This window comes from Neolamprologus brichardi, chromosome 18, assembly GCF_056152115.1.
Source record: "Neolamprologus brichardi isolate AB-2024 chromosome 18, ASM5615211v1, whole genome shotgun sequence".
Classification (NCBI taxonomy): Eukaryota; Metazoa; Chordata; class Actinopteri; order Cichliformes; family Cichlidae; genus Neolamprologus; species Neolamprologus brichardi.
Window position 1 is genome coordinate 28,861,313 of NC_142121.1, and position 20,381 is coordinate 28,881,693.

General features: G+C 43.1%; 2 protein-coding genes across 2 annotated transcripts; both read left to right on the forward strand.

The window, feature by feature from the left end:
* Window positions 1-2,281: 2,281 nt before the first annotated feature.
* LOC102797427 (uncharacterized) lies at window positions 2,282-5,012 on the forward strand. The gene is made up of 3 exons (XM_006786938.3): window positions 2,282-2,720; window positions 3,185-3,357; window positions 4,161-5,012. Exons 1-3 carry the CDS (start codon window positions 2,508-2,510, stop codon window positions 4,669-4,671), a joined length of 897 nt encoding a protein of 298 aa, XP_006787001.2. The 5' UTR covers window positions 2,282-2,507; the 3' UTR covers window positions 4,672-5,012.
* An 864-nt stretch (window positions 5,013-5,876) lies between these two features.
* On the forward strand, window positions 5,877-19,679 carry pgap6 (post-glycosylphosphatidylinositol attachment to proteins 6). The gene is made up of 13 exons (XM_006786939.2): window positions 5,877-6,321; window positions 7,799-7,982; window positions 8,073-8,274; window positions 8,836-8,963; window positions 9,070-9,335; window positions 9,674-10,020; window positions 10,129-10,225; window positions 13,371-13,485; window positions 13,714-13,856; window positions 15,883-16,061; window positions 16,423-16,569; window positions 16,678-16,794; window positions 16,883-19,679. The coding sequence occupies exons 1-13, from the start codon at window positions 6,255-6,257 to the stop codon at window positions 17,204-17,206; spliced, it is 2,316 nt and encodes a 771-aa protein (XP_006787002.2). The 5' UTR covers window positions 5,877-6,254; the 3' UTR covers window positions 17,207-19,679.
* The last annotated feature ends 702 nt before the right edge of the window (window positions 19,680-20,381 follow it).

Sequence of the window (20,381 nt, forward strand, 5' to 3'; positions counted from 1 at the left end):
AGTAATCCCAAATTCTGTTAACAGGCCATAACAAATTTTTATAGAAGTTCTAAGGTTTGGCTGGAATATTTGTTTTGTTTTTTTAATTGCGTGAAATCTATTTGAGCAAAACACTTAAGACAGCAATGATGATAAACGAGATCAACGTCACTCCAACAACACACTCAAAACAAACAAGTTCATACTCAGTGGAAAAAAATGGTAAGCAACACTGAGCTTTGCATTCACTAGCAATCCATTAACAGCCCGATGAAGCACAGCTGTGGGCGATCCGATTTTCAGACTGGATGGTGTTGCCACGAAAACTGAACCACAGTGAAAGAAGAGGCCAGAGGAAGGTCAGTGGGCTGATTAACTAATAGTTTGGTAGGTAAGTCAGAACCTACCTACCAAACTATTGCAAGCTTTACAACAAATGCAAACATTTTGCAGTGATGGGGTTTCCACAAGCTTTGCATTTTGGGAGATCTGTCTCATTCTTCTCAGCAGATCTGCTCAGCCTTTGTTAGTCTGGGTGTCAGTCACCTGTTAACTGTCATCCTTGGGTTCCTCCACAGATGGAGGAGTTCATATCTTACTATCTTCATTTCTTGAACTCCAGTTCCCCACGCCCCTGCACTCTGAAGTGCTTCTTCTATCTGTATGGTTCCGTTATTCTTTCCTCATGTTCGTTCATGAATACGGCAAGGCAGGAGGAAAAGAGCTTAGACGAGGTTGACGTGAAGGAGGACATGCAGAGGGTTTGACAGTAAAGGAAGAAGAAGAATTATTTCCTTAGTTTTTAGAAAAGCATCCTCATGGCATTATACCAGTGCTATGTCTGCCATCCTTCACCATCAAGAGGCCTGCACTTGCCTGTACATTCATTTTCTTCTTATCAGAGCACATTTTTCGCCATGCTCCTATAGATCTTTAAATGCAATTTAGAGAACTATGGGCAGTCTTGTGAGTAAAAGCTGTTACTTAGAATTGTTTCCATCTAGCACTAATCTCGCTTAGCTGGGTGTCTAATAGGGAAGGACAGTTTGGCTGAACAATAACATAAAAAATAATCTGATGATTCCAAAGGTTTATCATTTTATACTTCACTACTTAACCAGCTTTCACTGGTTTCATACCACAATCTAAGCTGGCATGGTCTTCAGACACTTCCTTTGAGCTCATGAACTGTTTTTGTCCTATGTATACTGAGATTAACCGAATGCACCACTGAAAAACACAAGAAATCATTCCTGCCTGTGGTTATCTTTCTGTATTCCTCATTTAAAAACTCAAACATTACACATTGCAATATTTGTACATCCTTAATATCTGCTCATCTTTCACAGGAAAAGGGGGGGGGAAACTGTCAGTATTATAGGAGGGGCACCTCAATTTCAACTTTATATTTTATATTTTGTGTGTAACATATCGGGGATATTTCTATATTAGAGCTATTTTGTAATATATTGATGACAGCACGGTGGTTAGCACTTGCGTGGGTTCCCTCCGTGTACACCGGCTTCCTCCCACCGTCCAAAGACATGCAGCTTGTGGGGATAGGTTAATTGATTAATCCAAATTGCCACTAGGTGTGAATGTGCGAGTGAATGTGAGTGTGCATGGTTGTCTGTCCCTGTGTGTTGGCCCTGCGACAGACTGGCGACCTGTTCAGGGTGTACCCCGCCTCTCGCCCTATGACAGCTGGGATAGGCTCCAGCGCCCCCCGCGACCCTGAAAAGGATAAACGGAAGCGAATGGATGGATGGATGTAATATATTGTATTATTTAATATGGTACTTATTGTCTTGGAGCACGTGTAACCACATAATTTGCTCTGAAGTATTGTGTCGTTCTGGTGTGCACTGTGTACTGGGAAAACTAGTCAGTGGAATTTCCCACAGATGGACTACAGTCAAGTTTGAATACCTTAAGGCTTAAAGGAAAGCGAAACCAGACCGCACTCTGTTTACGAGTAATCTGGATTAACAGGTAAAATACATTCAACCCATTTAAAACTCAACCTGGAAGTGTGTGTGTGTGTGTGTGTGTGTGTTTAAAAATGCCAGTAAAGTCAGTCACGTGATTCCATATATTTACAGGGTATCCGGCACGCTCTGGTCTGCGGCAGCTCGGTGCTCGCAGGTGTTTCTGAAGCTTGTCAGTGTGAAATTCCTGCCATTGTTTGAGGAATGCACAAAGGGCATTTCCACTTTCCGCCGTCATGTTCCGGGCTGCATACCTCTGTAGTAGGCTGTGAATGGTGACGGCAGTCAGCTGCCGCACTTGGTTTGTTCGTTCGTACTTCCAGCGTTTTCGTAGATTTTTCTGCGCTCCCGTGACAAGTTTTTGTTTGTTTGTTTGTTTGTTTGTTTTCCAGTCGCGGCTATGCTGAACTGTGGAGCGTTCAGGAATATAACCCTCGGACTGTGCTGTAAGTCGACAAGTGCCGGCTGGTTTGCGCGTGTTTGAGGTTTAAAGGGAATTTACGCGTAAGTGTTCCTTCCCATCCAAAACCAGCGATCGGGATGGCAGAGGGGTTATTCAGGGATTACTCCCCGGATCTAACAGAGCTGGAAAATAAGATCGGGATGAAGACACCGGAAAGTCTTCTGACCTGGATGAGAGATGTTCCAAATTGTGAAGGTGGCCGGAGGTCTGAAGTGAGCGGCAGGGAAAACCACAGCGCTGATTTCCCCGAGGCTTTATCTGACAAAATTAACAACTTAAAAAAAGAGCTGGTAAACATTTCTGTACTCACTAATAATTATTTCCTCTGTGTGTGTGTATTATATGATACAGGTATATTTATAGAAAAGATTCCAAATGGAGTTTCCATCATGCGTTTTAGTGACTCACCATTACCTGTGTATTTTTCCTTACTTGGCCAAAGCTAAGCTACAACCTGTACAACTTGTTTAGCAATCACTGTGACATGTATGAAGTGCCATTCTGAGCCACTTCACAGGCAGCAGTTTATTTCTTATGACAGCCACTCTTACCTGTGTTCTCACCACACCTGTCAGTGCCACATTCTGACTGGATTCCTCTGTTGACTCCCACCACCTTTGTTCCACTCTAATGCAATTAAAATGAGCATGATAGTGGGGTGGAAGGAGTGGAGAAGTTCATAGTACACACACACACACACACCTGTTTCTTCAGTTACACCTTAACACTCACTAACTCTGTGGCATTTAATCAGAGATGGCTCCGTTCTGCCGATGTAAGGATCCTACGGCAACTGGTGGCTTTGAACGAAGGGATCGAGACCATGCGCTGGCTACTGGAGGATAGGGGCCCTTCAACCAGTCGTGGCAGCAGTTTAACAGGAAGCCTGAGCAGCCTGGAGAATGGGCCTTTGATGTCTCCCTGCAGGTGGGTAACCAGGTGTCCCACTCTCTTGTCTCCATGCCCCACATACTAAGGCAATGTCTCACATTTTAGTTTGCAAAAGATAACACAGAGATACGGTGTGATTTAAAAAAAAAAAAAAAAAAAAAAATGTTTTTATTGTGATTGCTGCAAGCATGCAACTTTAACAGCTTTAATGTTTTCAAAAAGACTGTTGGGATCAAGGTGCTAAAAAAAAACCCTTCTATTTATGCTTACAGGTTATTTGTTTTACCAACGTTTAATCTGCATACCTTTGACATGTTTTATTTTAAAACTATGTGTCCCACACAAACATATTTTTTGCCCCACATTTAATTTATTGTGTTCTGGTCACCCAGCGTGTTACCTATTTAGTCTTTTGAAGATTAAATGATGATGTTAAATATGCGTACAGCTGCAAAGAGGATACACTAGGAGTAAGGTAAAGCTCTTGAACTAGAATTTTCTTGCATCCCTGCAAGTATACACAAGCGGCAGTTTCCTAAATTTAGTAGCCTACAGCATGTTGGAGAAATAATGCAAGATTTTCTAAAAGCGGTTAAATGGAGAAGTTGGGGATCAAAGGATAGCCAAGGACGTTTGTGGCAAATTAGAAAACTCAACTGGAAAGACATAAATCACAAAATTGGCACATAAAATGCTGGCCATGATTTTCAGGCCTTTGCAGAAGAGGTCAAAAATGATGTGTTGCTGATTAACTCTGACCCATCAGAATAGACTTTCCTTGAGAGAAATGAACTTAAATCCTGCCTATGACTGATGCATTTCTATTTCTTTTCCCACAGAGAAAACCCAGGCTACCCTGAGGACCTGACTGAAATAATGGGTGAGAATTCAGAGAATTCGAACCCTAAAAGCTATGCTGACATTCTCAGTTCAGACTCTAGTGAAGGAACATCTCCGAGTCCTTCCGCCTCCGAATTTTTGATCAATCATTCTGCTCCTGGAAGTTTCGGTCAGACATCATTTAGTCCAGCCAGTGGATTGAATGATGAACAACCACAGGACGTTTTTCTAACGTATTTACCGCCAAAAGTAAAAAATCGTGGCAACACCATCAGAAGAGTTTTGCTTAGATCTTTCAAACCAAGAAAAAGCTTGGATGTGGAGACTTTTGACCCCGCTCCACTTCCACGAGAGACACAGACAGTACACCAACCTCAGGAGAGTTTCACAGCATCTCACACCAATATTATAGAAAAGGAAGACAGTGAAACCAGTGAGGAGGAAGTTTTTCTAGGCTATGATGCCCGGTGGTCCTGGGTGGAATCAGAAGATGATGTGACATATGTATGACGACCTCTGAACACAACTTTGATTTATGATCTTTGCTTTAAAGCTTTTCAACTAGTGATCTGAGACATAAAGGCACTTTGGCACACTTTTTAGAATAAGATTAAAGCCACTGACTAATGTGAAGTTTCTCTGTGTGTCACTATATACTCTGTGTGTTTGACTTGATATTTTTAAATTATTTGTTATAAATATTAAATAATTAGAAATAAATGATGTGATGAAGGTTTCAAACACCTGAATGAGATCTGAGCATCAGATTTTGTGTCTTTGTTGTGTAACCATCGGGTCTTATGTTTTGTATTTGTTTAAATAACTTTGCTTAGCAGTTTTCTTATCTTGAATTTTATGGACACTGTGCTTTCTTTCCTAAATCTCTTGAAGATAAGGGAAAAATAGCAGAAGGTGATTTTTTTTTTTTTTTTTTTTTTTTTTTAAGAGTAAGGCTTTTTGTATTTATGAGCCTAATATGTATTTTTTATATAATTGCCAAGACAATAAAAGTAATTTATTGATACTCTTGTTTGTTTCTTAGAAGAAAAGCCTGAATGTTAAACGTCATTATTGGTGAAATACCTGTTATGTCCTCATGTAGTTGGGGAATACATTTTTTTTAAGGTAAAAAGCATTGTCTAACTTGTTAAAAGAACTCCCATAGGTACTGCGGTGAGTTTGGATTTGGTGACTGCTAAAGCTGAGGCCTGTTTGATGACTTTGAAAATGATGTCAAACCATTCAGGGACACGTTTTTGCCCAGCAGATGGAGGCATTTTCATCCAGGAGCTCACTGCCATCAGGACATGTTTCTGCAAAGGTTAAGGACAGGTGGTCTTTCACAGTGATCTGCAGCGATCCACCCCTATCAACCAATCCAAACTACTCACAAAATGCCTTCACAGCATAACAGAGCCGGGACAATCTAGGATCACAGGAATTCTTTGGTCCCACCTGCACAAATTACACCTGTCCTGAGACTAAATATAAACTTGGTTGTGGAAAAAGTGGCTACAAAAAGACTAATTTTAATTGCCAAAGGTAACAGTTTATATAAGTTAGAAATCCACTTTTTTATTTTGCTATATCCCTCTTACTGTTATAATCAATTTGTTTAACCTCAGCATATTTTAAAGAACAACAAGAGCAGGAAGAAACCAGTTGGCCGTCGTTCCACACCATACTCCATAACAGTTGGTGGCAGCAATGCACCTTTCAGTTGTTTGCCAATCGTAATAATCATATGTCCATTGTTAGTGGTGTAATACGTGTTTACGCAAATCTACAATTGATTATTTTAATTATTTCCTTTTTTTTTTTTTTTTTTTTTGCTTTATTAGCAAAAATCTGATTTTTTCCTTTTTTTATATTTACATATTGTCTCTAAAAACTAATGAAATTGCGAGGGAAAAACAAAAGCCTTACATAGTATGTGTGTGTTATCCTTTCCGATAGGAAGTAAACGCAACGTGACGTCATGTAGAGAAAACAGGAAGTGTTTCAAAACGTAGGGATGTCTTCTCGGGGAAGGTAAATTTGCAAGTGCAGGTGGATACGGAAGATGTAGCGACTCAGATAGTTGGGAAGGAAACATGAAAGTTTGGTTTCTATGTAGTCTCCTTTTCGTTGCCCTGACGGATTGGACATCAGGAGACGACGGTAAGTGTTTCGGGCAGAGGTCACACACAAAGTCCGACGTATTAGCACTTTTGCTAGCGGTCATGGCTGGCTTGAAGTTAACTCGTGAAAACACACGAGAGAAGCACTGAGCTGCCAGCGCTAGTCCGTGAGCTCACAGTATATCTATGCAACGATGCTACTAACTGGTTATTTACCCTGGTCAAAGAAAGCGCTTTGTTTCTACTGGTGTATAGACATGTTTAGCCCTCATTGTTTTTGTTTTGTTTTGTTTGTTTGTTTTTAGTCTTATCTTGTCAAGTGTCCTGTATGCATTTCCTTTCTTCCAAGAATGTAAATATGTAAATATTTCATATTGGAAATGTATATCTATCTATATAGTGTAATTTATTTTTTATATAAGGTCAACAACGACAACCTACTCCTCACCCCACCCCACCCCAAGACACACACACTCTTAATAAACAAAAAACAAATAAACACACATATCTTGGTAGTATGAGTAAGAACAGTTGTTCATGAGCTCAGAAACGTTTGTCTACTTCTCAAGATTAAAAATGTATATTTAAATATATTAATGACAAAAATAACCCAGCTAATTTAAAAGCCTTAAGCAGCATGTGACACGACTAACTGCCAATGTCTGCAGAGGGGATTAAAAATCCTAATTAAATATGAAGGCGTTTTGCTGGTTAAACTGATGACATTCAGTCAGCCAGGTGATTTATGCTAAAGTGCTGGCGCAACCTGGTTAATTTGCCTGTTTTGTTATACTGGACGTGGTCAGAACTGCCATCAGTGCTCTATTATCAAAGCTTTCCTTGCCACTGTGCTATAGGAGTTATTAATAAGGAGTTATTAATGAGTAACATTCCATTTTCTCTACATCCCACATGTTGGCTAAGGTTCCTAAGAGAACAAAACTTATCTGTTATGATGCTACATCACTGAAGCCTGTTTACTTGCCCATACCAGCTGTGTTTCCACACAAAAAGCATATCGTAACTGGTCTCAGAGCAGTGAAAGCTGGGCCAGTAGCAGTTAGATGCTGGTCTCCCTTAAGTTTAGAGTCAAAGACCAGAGATTTATCCATAATGTGTTATGTGCAAATGACTATAAAAAAGGCCGCTGGCCTCTCAGCTTGTCCAGCTCCAGTCACTGTTAGTGGGGAACGGGGACTCGCATAAAATGGAGACGGCTACAGTTTCCTAAGAACACAAAACAAGCGCACCTGTAATAGTTTAGTGCAGCCACAAGATGTAATGTAAAGGATGGATGCACACACGTGAAGAGCTTTTTGACAACACTGTTTGAGATGAAAGGGGAGAGATAATTATGATTGGTAGATTTTAAATATGCCTATTCTTGATTGGACAAGGGGAGCACTGCTTGCCTTGCTTGTCCTGACGGAATGCCACTTCTTTAGTGTGCGTCTCCATGTTTTGAGAGAAACTCCAAGATGATAAGGTGAAAGACTGTCTTACTATTTTTCTTGCAGATGGGCAGGTGACATTTGTGTCAGAGCTGTCATCCAAACCTGCCCAGAAATTGTCAAAGTATGGCTGGTATGGGAATGCGAGGCTGCAGAGGTTTCACATACCGGAGGAAACCGCCATCGCTCGCTGGCTCTTTTCTGTGACAAAGGGCCACAGTTTCCACTGCGGGAGGCATAATGTCACTATGTAAGCTATGAAGTTTATTAATAATGACCTTTTGAGACTCCTTATAATCTATTTTATCCCCCCTAACCTTATGTTATAACCATTTTGCAGCTATATTCGATGGGGTGCCCCTCCTGTTATAAACCCCACAGGGCAGGAGTTTCCCAATACGACACTGTGGACCCCCTGTTTGTCTCTGACTTTACCTGTAATCTCAGAGAACTCCACAACTTTTAACCTCTCTGACCCTGCCCCAGGTGATTGGTATGTTGCTGCTCACTTGCCTGAAGATGATGGCCGCATTGAACAGAAGGTTGGTATAGAGCAGCGTATGGTGCATGTTGCTGCTGCTGATGCCACAGTTAGGTTAGCCACCATTTTTCTTCCCTGATCCAGTGCATTAAAATTTCTGTGACGTTACCAGGAGTATATGGAAGAAAGAACTGGTTTAAATTTTCTTGGCTGTTTCAAATTGTCATCTAATTTTAACAATTATGTAACCTTTGTACTTGCATGAGGGTGAGGGGGGGCAGGCAGTGTACATTGTTAGTGTTCTGGTCATATTACACTAGTACTCAAAATTTCCTTTATCACTCTAACTTGATATATGGGAGCAGGTTTTTTGTTTTGTTTTTTTTATGCTAAACCGGCTGAACCACGTTCTTTGGCTCTGTTCCTCCTGCAAAAGTGTTTTCTTACATTTTATCTTAAATCTCTGCATTGTGTTGGTGTGCATTAGTTTATTATTGTTCTCCTGTAATCACCTCCTCTTATTCACTTATTCAGACTCTGAATGGCGCCCATCTGTGTAAGAAGAAGTGTGCACCACAATGTCTTTATTTATAGACCTTTGTTGTCTGTCCTTATCTGTTAGGGTTTTCCGTCCTGCTCCTATTTCTTCCAGCCTCAATTGTCAGTCAGGAGAGCAGTGGACACACCTGTTTTGCAGAGCGGCATATTCCTGACACAAACTGCAGCCCCTGACAGACCTGCACGCCTTAAGTAAGAAGTGCATGTTTTATTTCCTGTATTTCCAGTCTTTGCACATTTTTTTCCTTGCATCAGTCAGAAGGCCGTAAGTGAGTGTATTTTGTTCTCTTGCTCTTAGATTGTATGTTCCCGAGTTTGCCTCTTCCCTTTCGGTTTCTGTGGCTGGCTGTTCATCAGAGGAGGGAACGGAGATGGGAAACTGTTTCCTGGTCCTCAGGCTTGGCTCAGCTTCTCTGCAGCAGGGCCCAATAACAATGAACTGCTCAGGGTTCAGCTGCTCTGCTTCTCTCTCTAATCCACCTTGGGACACCTGGATACGAGTTGTTATTGAGAGCACCCGAGCCAACCGTACTGTTACCTTCAGCGTTGTCTCAAACTACACAGGTGAATACAGAAATATGTACACTGAAGTATGTACAGACATTACACCTGTGTTTGAAATCACTCTTTACTCACTACAATATATAAACTATGCTGTGGGCCCAAAACATCCACCAGTACCTTAAGAAAAATAGTCTAAAATATGGTCACTCTCTCATTGCATCATCATGAATGAAAAGAAAAAAGAAGCCTGTCAAAAAATAAACCCACATTTCTTTTCTCTTCCACTTTGACAGTGAGCTCCAAATGTTTAAATAAGAAGTGTTGAATGAGTGCATGATTCCAGACACAACCTGTATTTCTGTTCTAACACATTTTCTTGTGTATCCATTTTGCTTCAGTGGGATGTAAGCCAAAAAGTCTTGGCCTCAAAGCAGATGATGAGATCTTTAAGCTCCATGGCAACAGCAGTTATAGCAACTCCTCATCATCAAGCAACAGTTCGGTGCTTGCAGACACAGGTGTCTTCAGCAATAAATCGTTTTCATGGATGTCACAGTTGCTGGGGTCGGCGTGTGTGTGGAGCATCCCTGTGCTGTATGAGGAGGTGGATGTCCTGTCACTGCGATTCACCCCCGTTGGTGGAGCCAACGTTAGCGTTACAAATACACACCCCACGCTGCTCACGTACCCCCTGCACGCGCACGCCAGTGGTGGCACACTCAACCTGCAGCTCACACTCAACTCTGTGAGTAACATTGAATCGCTGTACTTGCATAGACAGATTGGAAAGTCACAGAGTTGAGCTTCCGTGGAGATTTGCATTGATACATGCATCTGTGTCATGTTTTTGTAGACTAACATGACATTGGGGAACAGCAGCAGTGTGGTTGCATGTCTCTCTCCCTGGACTCCAGTCCTTGAACTGAACCACTCTCAGTCATGTCGCACAGGTACAGTAGCACTGATTCAAATTCACACACATCAAACACCAGAAAACATTGCTTATGCCTAATTGATCAGAACACTTCGATGAAGAATTGCATACAAATGTCTTAATTTATGTAGATGGATTATAAATCAGCTGAATTTTTTTCTGTTTAAATTATTTTTCCATAAAGTTCAAGTGATTTTCTATTCCAATTCACTTTGTTATCATGCCTTATTTAGTGTAGCTTTATGGAATCTCTTAAAAGTGTCTCATCCATTTGTCATAGCTGTGGCTCAGGAGGTAGAATAGGTCATCTTCCGATCAGAAGTTTGGTGGTTTGATTACATGGTGCATGTCAAGGTGCCCTTGGGCAAGGTTCTGAATCCTGAGCTACCTAAGATTCTTAGGTATAGAGGGAAAAAAAGCGGTTTTGTTATTCGGTGAATGACTAAAAAGTAATTTGAGTACTGTTGAAAAGTTCTATACAATACCAGTTCTTTTATCATTTCAAACAAAATCCATCCATCCATCCATCTTCATCCGCTTTATCCGGGGCCGGGTCGCGGGGGCAGCAGCCTAAGCAAAGAGGCCCAGACCTCCCTCTCCGCAGCCACCTCCTCCAGCTCATCCGGGGGAACACCAAGGCGTTCCCAGGCCAGCCGAGAGATATAATCTCTCCAGCGTGTCCTGGGTCTGCCCCGGGGCCTCCTCCCGGTGGGACATGCCTGGAACACCTCACCCAGGAGGCGCCCAGGGGGCATCCTTACCAGATGCCCAAACCACCTCAGCTGGCTCCTTTCGATGTGGAGCAGCAGCGGCTCTACTCTGAGCCCCTCCCGGATGGCCGAACTTCTCACCCTATCTCTAAGGGAGATGCCAGCCACCCTTCGGAGGAAGCTCATTTCCGCCGCTTGTATCCGCGATCTCGTCCTTTCGGTCACTACCCACAGCTCGTGGCCATAGGTGAGGGTAGGGACGTAGATCGACCGGTAAATTGAGAGCTTCGCTTTTACACTCAGCTCCCTCTTCACCACGACGGACCGGTGCAGCGTCTGCATTACTGCAGCTGCAGCCCCAATCCGTCTGTCGATCTCCGGCTCCCTTCTCCCATCACTCGCGAACAAGACCCCGAGATACTTGAACTCCTCCACTTGGGGCAGGACCTCATCCCCGACCCGGAGTGGGCACTCCACCCTTTTCCGGCTGAGAACCATGGCCTCAGATTTGGAGGTGCTGATCCTCATTCCCGCTGCTTCACACTCGGCTGCGAACCGCTCCAGTGCGAGCTGGAGGCCCTCACCCGATGAAGCCAACAGAACCACATCATCCGCAAAGATCAGAGATGAGATCCTGAGGCCACCAAAGTGAAAGCCCTCCGCCACTTGGCTGCGCCTAGAAATCCTGTCCATAAAAATTATGAACAGAACCGGTGACAAAGGGCAGCCCTGGCGGAGCCCATCACCCACCGGGAACGAGTCCGACTTATTGCCGGCAATGCGAACCAAGCTCTTGCAACGGTTGTATAGGGATCGAATGGCCCGTAGCAATGGGCCAGACACCCCATACTCCCGCAACACCTCCCACAGGACACCCCGAGGGACACGGTCGAATGCCTTCTCCAAGTCCACAAAACACATGTAGACTGGTTGGGCAAACTCCCATGCACCCTCAAGTATCCTCGAGAGGATGAAGAGCTGGTCCAGTGTTCCGCGACCAGGACGAAAACCGCATTGTTCCTCCTGCATCAGAGGTTCGACTAGCGGACGAACTCTCCTTTCCAGCACCCTGGCATAGACTTTCCCGGGGAGGCTGAGGAGTGTGATCCCCCTGTAGTTGGAACACACCCTCCGGTCCCCCTTCTTAAAGATGGGGACCACCACCCCGGTCTGCCAATCCACGGGTACTGCCCCTGATCTCCACGCAACATTGCAGAGGCGTGTCAGCCAGGACAGCCCTACAACGTCCAGAGCCTTCAGGAACTCGGGGCGGACCTCATCAACACCAGGGGCTCTGCCACCAAGGAGTTGTTTAACTGCCTCAGTGACCTCGCCCCCAGAAATTGGCGGGTCATTCCCCTCATCCCCAGACTCTGCTTCCTCCTTGGAAGACGCGTCAGTGGGATTAAGGAGGTCCTCGAAGTATTCCTTCCACCGCCTGACAATTTTCTCAGTCGACGTCAGCAGCGCTCCGCCAGCACTATACACAGTGCAGGTAGAGCACCGCTTTCCCCTCCTGAGACGCCTGACGGTTTGCCAGAACCTCTTCGAGGCAGTCCGAAAGTCTTTTTCCATGGCCTCTCCGAACTCCTCCCACACCCGAGTTTTTGCTTCAGCCACTGCCCGAGCCGCATTCCGCTTGGCCTGTCGATACCTGTCGGCTGCCTCCGGAGTCCCACAGGCTAACCAAGCCCGATAGGACTCCTTCTTCAGCCTGGTGGCTCCCTTCACCTCTGGTGTCCACCATTTGGTTCGGGGATTACCACCACGGCAGGCACCAACCACCTTGCGGCCGCAGCTCAATGCAGCAGCTTCGGCAATGGAGGCGCTGAACATGGTCCATTCGGACTCGATGTCCCCCGCTTCCCTCGGAATGCTGTTGAAGCTCTGCCGGAGGTGTGCGTTGAAGATCTCGCGGACTGGGGCCTCTGCTAGTCGTTCCCAGCACACCCTCACTACACGTTTAGGTGCACCAGGTCTGTCCAGCGTCCTCCCCCGCCACCTGATCCAACTCACCACCAGGTGGTGATCAGTTGACAGCTCAGCCCCTCTCTTTACCCGAGTGTCCAGAACATATGGTCGCAGGTCTGGTGATACGATTACAAAATCGATCATCGACCTACGGCCTAGAGCGTCCTGGTGCCACGTGCACTTATGGACACTCTTATGTTCGAACAAGGTGTTCGTTATGGCCAAACTGTGATTAGCACAGAAGTCCAATAACAAAGCACCGCTCGGGTTCAGATCAGGGAGGCCGTTCCTCCCAATCACGCCCCTCCAGGTCTCGCTGTCGTTACCCACGTGAGCATTGAAGTCTCCCAGCAGGACAACAGAGTCTCCAAACAAAATCGAACACAAAAAAGGTATCAATTTCCGAATTCACAGTGGGTCTGATTTTTAGATGACAATGTGTCCTGTAGACAAAACAGTATGTTGTTGATTTGATGACAGATTTATTTGGAGGTTATGGTGTTGCTGTGAATGCCAGCGTTCCTAAAGCTGTGGTCAGGCTGCCTTTTCCTCAGTCAGCAACGTGGTACCTCACCCTGCAGCTTATATGCAACAGGTAAAACACACACACGCACACACACACACACTGCAGTAGCAGACTGTGTTCAGTTATTCAACTTTTCGTGCTTCAGATATTTTTGAAATGTAAACTAAATATGTACCAAATCTTACATTTTAGAAGTTTGAAATTTGATGAAATGAGGTGTCATTCATTTATTCATACTTTGTGTGTGTGTGATGTATGTATAATATTACATGCATGTGTTTGTGCTTTTTCTTGCAGCAGTAACTGTGGTAACGCATCAGTGGTGTCTGTGACCCCAGAGGTGTTCCTCAGTGCCTGTGTAGAGGACTGTGGGTTATATGGTGAATGTAGACTTCTGAGATCTTACAGCTACCTGTACGCTGGATGTGTATGCAAAGCTGGTACGCCCACACACACACACACACACACACACACACACACACACACACACACACACACACACACACACACACACAGTCCGTCTCCCCTAAGAAAAGGCCTTGTTAAAGTTGTAGTAGAAGCACTAAAAAAAATCAATGTCTTGATGCATGTTCAGTCATCCAGGTAAGGAAATCTCAAAAAGTCGATTCTGTTCGTCTGGACGTTTTCAGTTTCGTCACTCATCCAAGTGACTTCTTCAGTCTCAGCTGAGTACAGGTTTCCCCATTCTTATAAACAGTAAATTTCTTAAGGTACTGTTTTTCAGCAATTCAGTTTTGAGCAATTTGACTGAAAATCCTCCAGAAAGCACAGAGCCAGCTGCTCAATGAATGGGTGAGACAAACAAATTTTTACCATTGATGTGCTAAAATCAACAGAAGAGCAGATCTGATAGAGATTTGCAATGCTTCTAGATAAGAAAATCCTTCAAAAGGTGTTTGAATTCACCGACAGCATGAAAAGTCTAAGACCAGGCAACAAAGGACGTTTGAGAGGAGGACGCCACACTGAGGATGTGGACAAGTGGGTGAAATTATTTGTCTGACAGACAACTCATTCAAGCAGAGAAAAACATCCTTCCAAAAGGGTTGAACTTTTGCTGTGACGCAGAGAGAAATCCCGCTAGTGAACTGATCACAGCCATTCTAAACAACAACACTGCAGACGTGGAAGCAGAGCAGCTTCCACGGACTAAAGTTTTGGCCGGTCTCAGCAACGCAAATCCCCCACTGCGGGGAGGCTGTGGCTCAGGTGGTAGAGCAGGTCATCCACTGATCGGAAGGTTGGTGGTTTGATTCCTGGCTTCCCCTAGTCTACATGCCAAATATCCTTGGGCAAGATACTAACCCCAAATTGCTCTCTGATGCATCCATCGGAGTATGAATGTGTGTGAATGTGCTTCGTGTGCGAATGGGTGTGAATGCACAAGTTGTGTAAAGCGCTTTGAGTGCTCAGATGAGTAGAAAAGCGCTATATAAGAACCAGTCCATTTACCATTTACTAGCCAAAATCAGCACAGAGGAGAGGAAGGCACTCATATCGCTTAGTAATGACATCAACAACATCATCATCTCAAGGGTAGGTGGACAGTTTTGCTAAAGCAGAAAGATTATCGTGAGAAAATACTGTCACCACTCACTGAAGCAGTGGAGGTAATTCATAAGTGATTACAGGATGACCCCAACCTCAGCTACAGGACCACTCTCAGCACCAACCACGTGTGTTTGCTTTTGGAACTGTGTTTTAATTCCACCTATTTCACATATAAGAGTCAGTACTACAGGTAGAAACATGGGTGTGCCATGGGTTGCCCAGTTTCACCCATTGTGGCCAACTTTTACATGGAAGAAGTGGAAATGAGGCTTTGCTATCCTACCCTGGAACACCACCAAGTCATTGGTTCAGGTATGTTGATGACACCTTAAGATGTGCCTCAATTCACAGATCACATTAACTCGGTGGACCAACGCATCAAGTTCACCAGGGAGGATATGAAAGTGGCAGGGTAGCCTTCTTAGGCTGTGAGATTTCATTGGGGACATTTAAAAGTTGATGTAAACCTACGCATATGGATCAGCATTTAATGTTTGACTCTCATCATCCACTGGAGCATAAACTGGCTGTCATTAGGATGCAACAACACAGACCCAACACCATCCCCACAGTTACAGCAGCCAGGGAAGCAGAAGAACATTGTCACTGATTAGTGGTTGTTGATCTATGGTCGTGATCATTTGTATATAAGTGATCCAGAAACTGACCTCACAGCCTGTTGTTCATCGGTGGTGTTAGTCTCAGTCATTGTGCAAATGTAGTGTGTATAAGGGTGTGGAAACCTGCAGTCAGCTCAGACTGAAGAAGTCACTTGGATGAGTGAACAGAATCAACTTGTGTCACTGCAGCTTATATTTCACTAATATTAAAATATTTCGAGATGTCCTTAAAAAATTACAGTCATGCATTTATTTATTTTCACTGTGTGTGCAGGTTGGAGTGGTTGGGGCTGCACAGATGATTCAACAGCTCAGTCGTATAGTCACCAGTTGTTAGCAACTCTGTTGCTCACGCTCAGCAACTTGGCTTTCCTGCCTGCCATCGTGGTTGCAGTCAAACACGGTTACATCACCGAGGCCTCTGTCTACCTCTTCAGCATGTTTTTCTCCACGGTAAAACATTCAGGAACATGCATGTACCTTTTTATACATGCAGACATACTTACGAGTGTGTTTCTGATACATAAATAGGTTTAAGAGTCGATTGTTATGGCGTGGGTTTTGTGTAAGAGAGGAGACGGTGAGCTTTCCTGTTTCTGCATTATTCTTACACATTGAACTTTTATAGCTTTAATATCATTTTGGCATAGTTTGTAGGTGGTACTGAGATATTCAGTAAACTTGTCACCAATAAAGATGATACAAAAATAGTAATAAAAAAAACAAGATGAGCATCAGCAAATAATACTAATCTTAGTTTAAATGTTGATATCTGCCCTTACTGTCATTTTTCCCTCTTCCCTCTTGTTTGTAGTTCTACCATGCTTGTGACCAGCCGGGCATTGCAGTAATGTGTATAATGGAGTATAATACTCTGCAGTACTGTGACTTCCTAGGATCCATCTGCTCCTTCTGGGTCACCATCCTGTGCATGGCTCGCATCAGAAACGCATTCAAATATGTAAGATGCTGATTCCTGCCTCTTCTTTCATACTGTTGACACACTCTGCTAAGGATTGGTGTATTATAAAAGGCTGTGTGGGTTTTTCTCGCCCGTTTGTGTGTGTAGACTCTGTTCATGCTCGGGACTCTGCTGATAGCCATGTCAATGCAACTGGACCGCACGGGCCTGTGGAACCTGCTGGGCCCCATCCTCTGTGCCATACTGATCATGGTCATTGCCTGGGTAAGAGATGCATTTTCCATCTGTTGCAGATGTTGATTATATTTTGGACAGTAATAAACCTGTTTTTCCTCTTCTTTTCTGTTTACAGGTGCGCAAAGGGGTCCATCGACGGCATTGTTACCCACCCTCTTGGAGGCGTTGGGTCTTCTACCTGATCCCCGGGGTGTTGTGCGCCTTAATCGGCCTGTGTTTGTACACTTTTGCTGAGACAGAGGACAACTACTATTACACACACTCGCTGTGGCATATCCTGGTGGCGAGCTGCGTTGTGTTACTGCTGCCACCAAAGAAGAAAAACAGGGAGAAGTTTGGCTGGAGCAGTGGCTGGAGCCTGAACTGGAGCTGGAGACCCCGGGTTTGTGGATACACTCTCTGTGAAGGCAGCAAAGACGAACTCTACACTGTCACATAGTAGGTCAGGAGATGCTATGTCTAGGTAGTGGCTGTTTGACACCCTTAGACTTACACGAGCATCTGATCCCTGCTGGTGTTGACATTTTACAGAAAAGTTTCCAAGTAATGTATTTTAAAAATCAAAGTGGACCTATATTCTCTTGGGTCTGCAGGTTTCTTATTCATAATTGCATTAAATTAAGTCTTAAACAAAACATGCACAAACACATTTGAAACCTCCACAGTGGACTATTTGATCAGCGGTTCATTGCACCAGCTTAATGTATGGTTGAGCAACAAAACCTTAGACTTTATGCCCAGGAGTTTATGTGCTTTGCGTATATTTCACTAGTGTAGGACATTAATGTTTGAAATGTTTATAAAGAACTCTTTTAAAGTCTTTATATTTAGTCTATTGACACGACTATGTTTAGATCCATTCGACACATGCTTGATCTTTGACTAACAGGTCGTTTTAATACTAGTTTTTTTTCCAGAGCTGCTACGCTCTATTGTGCAGTCGTCCAAGTGCAATGCGCAAGAAGACAAATTTATTAGACCATTTAAAACAAAACAACACCTTTGCCAAAGTCTGCTTATTACATTTTTCATGCCTTAATGTTCAATTCAGTCTCCTAAAGGGTGTTGGACTCACAATTGACAGTTTTATAGTATCAAAATGACCACAGCTAAAACCACAGGTAACAGCATCTTTTCATTTGCCCGTTCTTCTTTCTAGCACCTACACTACCCACAATGCAATGCAACACTTGCACAGTCAGTTGTCCCAGGAAAGAGATCATCTTTGACTCCATACACAAATATATAATATGGTACTGTAAACAAACTTTAATGTATAAAGTCAGTGTGATTCCTTTTTAACTTGCACTTAAGTTTTTGTCCAAATAAAAACTGTCTTGACCCTTATCGGGGTTGCCGTCACCCGACAGACTTTGAGTTAGATGATATAAACAGGTGGGGAAATGTAAGTGTAAAGCAGTGTAGTAAATGTTAGCATTGTAGCTTTACATCACTATATCTGAATGTTCAAATGTGTAACGTGTATCTGAACATTTCTACCCTTAAGGATGTTTATAGCCGAGTGTGTTATTTTTGTGAACTAATGAAAAAGATTTGCGCACAACTTTGTAGTTGCACACATGTTTGAGTTTACACAGAACTCATCTCCTAATGAATCTACCAGTTTAACTTAGATTATAAAGTGATATAAACGGAGAGCAGACCACACTGTCATTTTTAGTGCTTGCTGAAGCCTCACTGTAACCACGGTAACAGCACAGAAGACTCACCTTTTTATTCTTTTATCGTTGCTCGCATATTTTTCTGACAGGTGCACATTGCAAAACAATGATGTCAGACTTTTGGCAGTGGAACTTTTCCACACCAGTCACATGGCTGACTCTGTTTGCTATTCTGTTTCTAAAAACTATTCACAGTGATAATAAAACAGATGCTAAAATCCTGCGTAGGTCTACATTGTTCCCCTCAGACGATATGTCAAAATCAGTAAGAAAATTGGTAAAGAATGTCGCCTACAAGCAGACCTGACAATGGGACTGGTGTCATTAAAATCATAACCAAAGTCGTCCCTAGTTATGGGCTACATAACTAGGGATTCAACTCATAACTATAAATGTGAGTTTCACAGATAAAACTGAGTTCACTAACAAATGCATCTTTTATTGGAAGTTATCCATGCAAGTCTCTTTCTTTGTTTACCGATCTGCTTGCTGATACAAAAAAGGTCTCACATGTAAATGTTTTACACATTCAGATACGGTAATACACAATCAGCGTACTTATGGCCCCGTTTTGTTTCCATATTCCGTTTGATTTCCATAATCATTGCTGAACTAAGTAACGCCGTGTCCTTCTTTTAAGCTCTAATTCCGTTAAATTCTAATCCAAAACCACTTCCTGTATTCACCTGACGCACCTTATGATTAGATGCAATGTATATAGCTACTGATATTACAAAGCAGAGCAATCCAGTGTTCATAGTGTGCAAAGTGGAACTCATTGAATGTATATTCAGAATTTAGTCTTGTGCCTCTTTGTGTACTTTGTATGCCTGAATGTGTGTTTTGTCTCTTCTACCAATAAGGCTGCTGAATACTTTCCATACTGTTTTATGTAAGATGTACACACTACTTCACACATTGTCTAGTGTGTTGCATACTGTAAGGGTTTTGCACTTGGTTTAAATTGAATGTTTCCTACTAACACTCTTGCATTCCCTTACTTTTATTGTTGTAATGCTCTTTTTCTCTCATGTATTAGCGCGAATCACATTGTTGACTAAGTAGGAGGATGAATAGGATTTCTTCAATCGCAACACACTGTTGCTCTCTTAATGTGTAAACATGGAAAAAATGTAATGTTCGGCATCAGAAGTGATTTTATTTCCCTGTGCTGTTAGTCTGTCAAAAACCCAAACCTACCAAAAATAAATCCATGTGTAAAGAACATAATTTCATTTGTTGTCAATGCTTTTTATGTGGCTGTTCTTTTCTATTCCTAAGGCGAAGACACTCCATCGCCAGCACTTATACTTGGATAGCAGAGAGGGGATGGGGAACAGAGGGAAGCAGATTATCCTAATCCTCAAAAATGCTGAAAGTGTGTGTGTGTGTGTGTGTGAGAGAGAGAGAAAAAGTATTTCCCCCTTTCCATAAATAGCTTCCCTCCATTAGTAAAATTGATGGTCCTGCAAAGCTTAGAGATCACAACATTAAGCTGAACTGCTTTGGTGTGGTTAGCGTGCGTGTAGACCTACCTCAGAAAAAAGTGTGAAGAATTTAAAAGCCTGTTTTTGGTTGTTTCTTTTTCTTTTTTTTTTGTTAACACGTTGTTGCTGTTGAGTTGCACTTCAAAAACTCTGGAATCTACAGTTTCTGTAATATATAAACTTTTTTCTCTGTAATCCTGGAAACTTTGGAGGCTTGGTTCAGATCTATAGAGCTGAATGAAGCTTTCACAGACTGAAAGAAACCCTACAGTCACACTACAGATAACCGTGGTTATGCACAACACAAAGAAAATTATTGCAACTGTGTGTTTGTGATTTTGTTGCCCATGAAATGGTTCCTTCAGAGTTGGGGACCAGGTCTGTGACCACTTACAGTTGGCGTCTTTTGGTGCATTGAAACGGTAATGAGACAAAGCCAGTATAT

Coding starts and splice junctions, on each gene's coding strand:
- LOC102797427 (XM_006786938.3), top strand. CDS start 2,508: ATGGCAGAGGGGTTATTCAGGGATTACTCCCCGGATCTAACAGAGCTG. Junction 2,721..3,184: donor ACAACTTAAAAAAAGAGCTG/GTAAACATTTCT, acceptor GCATTTAATCAG/AGATGGCTCCGTTCTGCCGA. Junction 3,358..4,160: donor CCTTTGATGTCTCCCTGCAG/GTGGGTAACCAG, acceptor CTTTTCCCACAG/AGAAAACCCAGGCTACCCTG.
- pgap6 (XM_006786939.2), top strand. CDS start 6,255: ATGAAAGTTTGGTTTCTATGTAGTCTCCTTTTCGTTGCCCTGACGGAT. Junction 7,983..8,072: donor GGGAGGCATAATGTCACTAT/GTAAGCTATGAA, acceptor ACCATTTTGCAG/CTATATTCGATGGGGTGCCC. Junction 16,062..16,422: donor TCAGCATGTTTTTCTCCACG/GTAAAACATTCA, acceptor TCTTGTTTGTAG/TTCTACCATGCTTGTGACCA.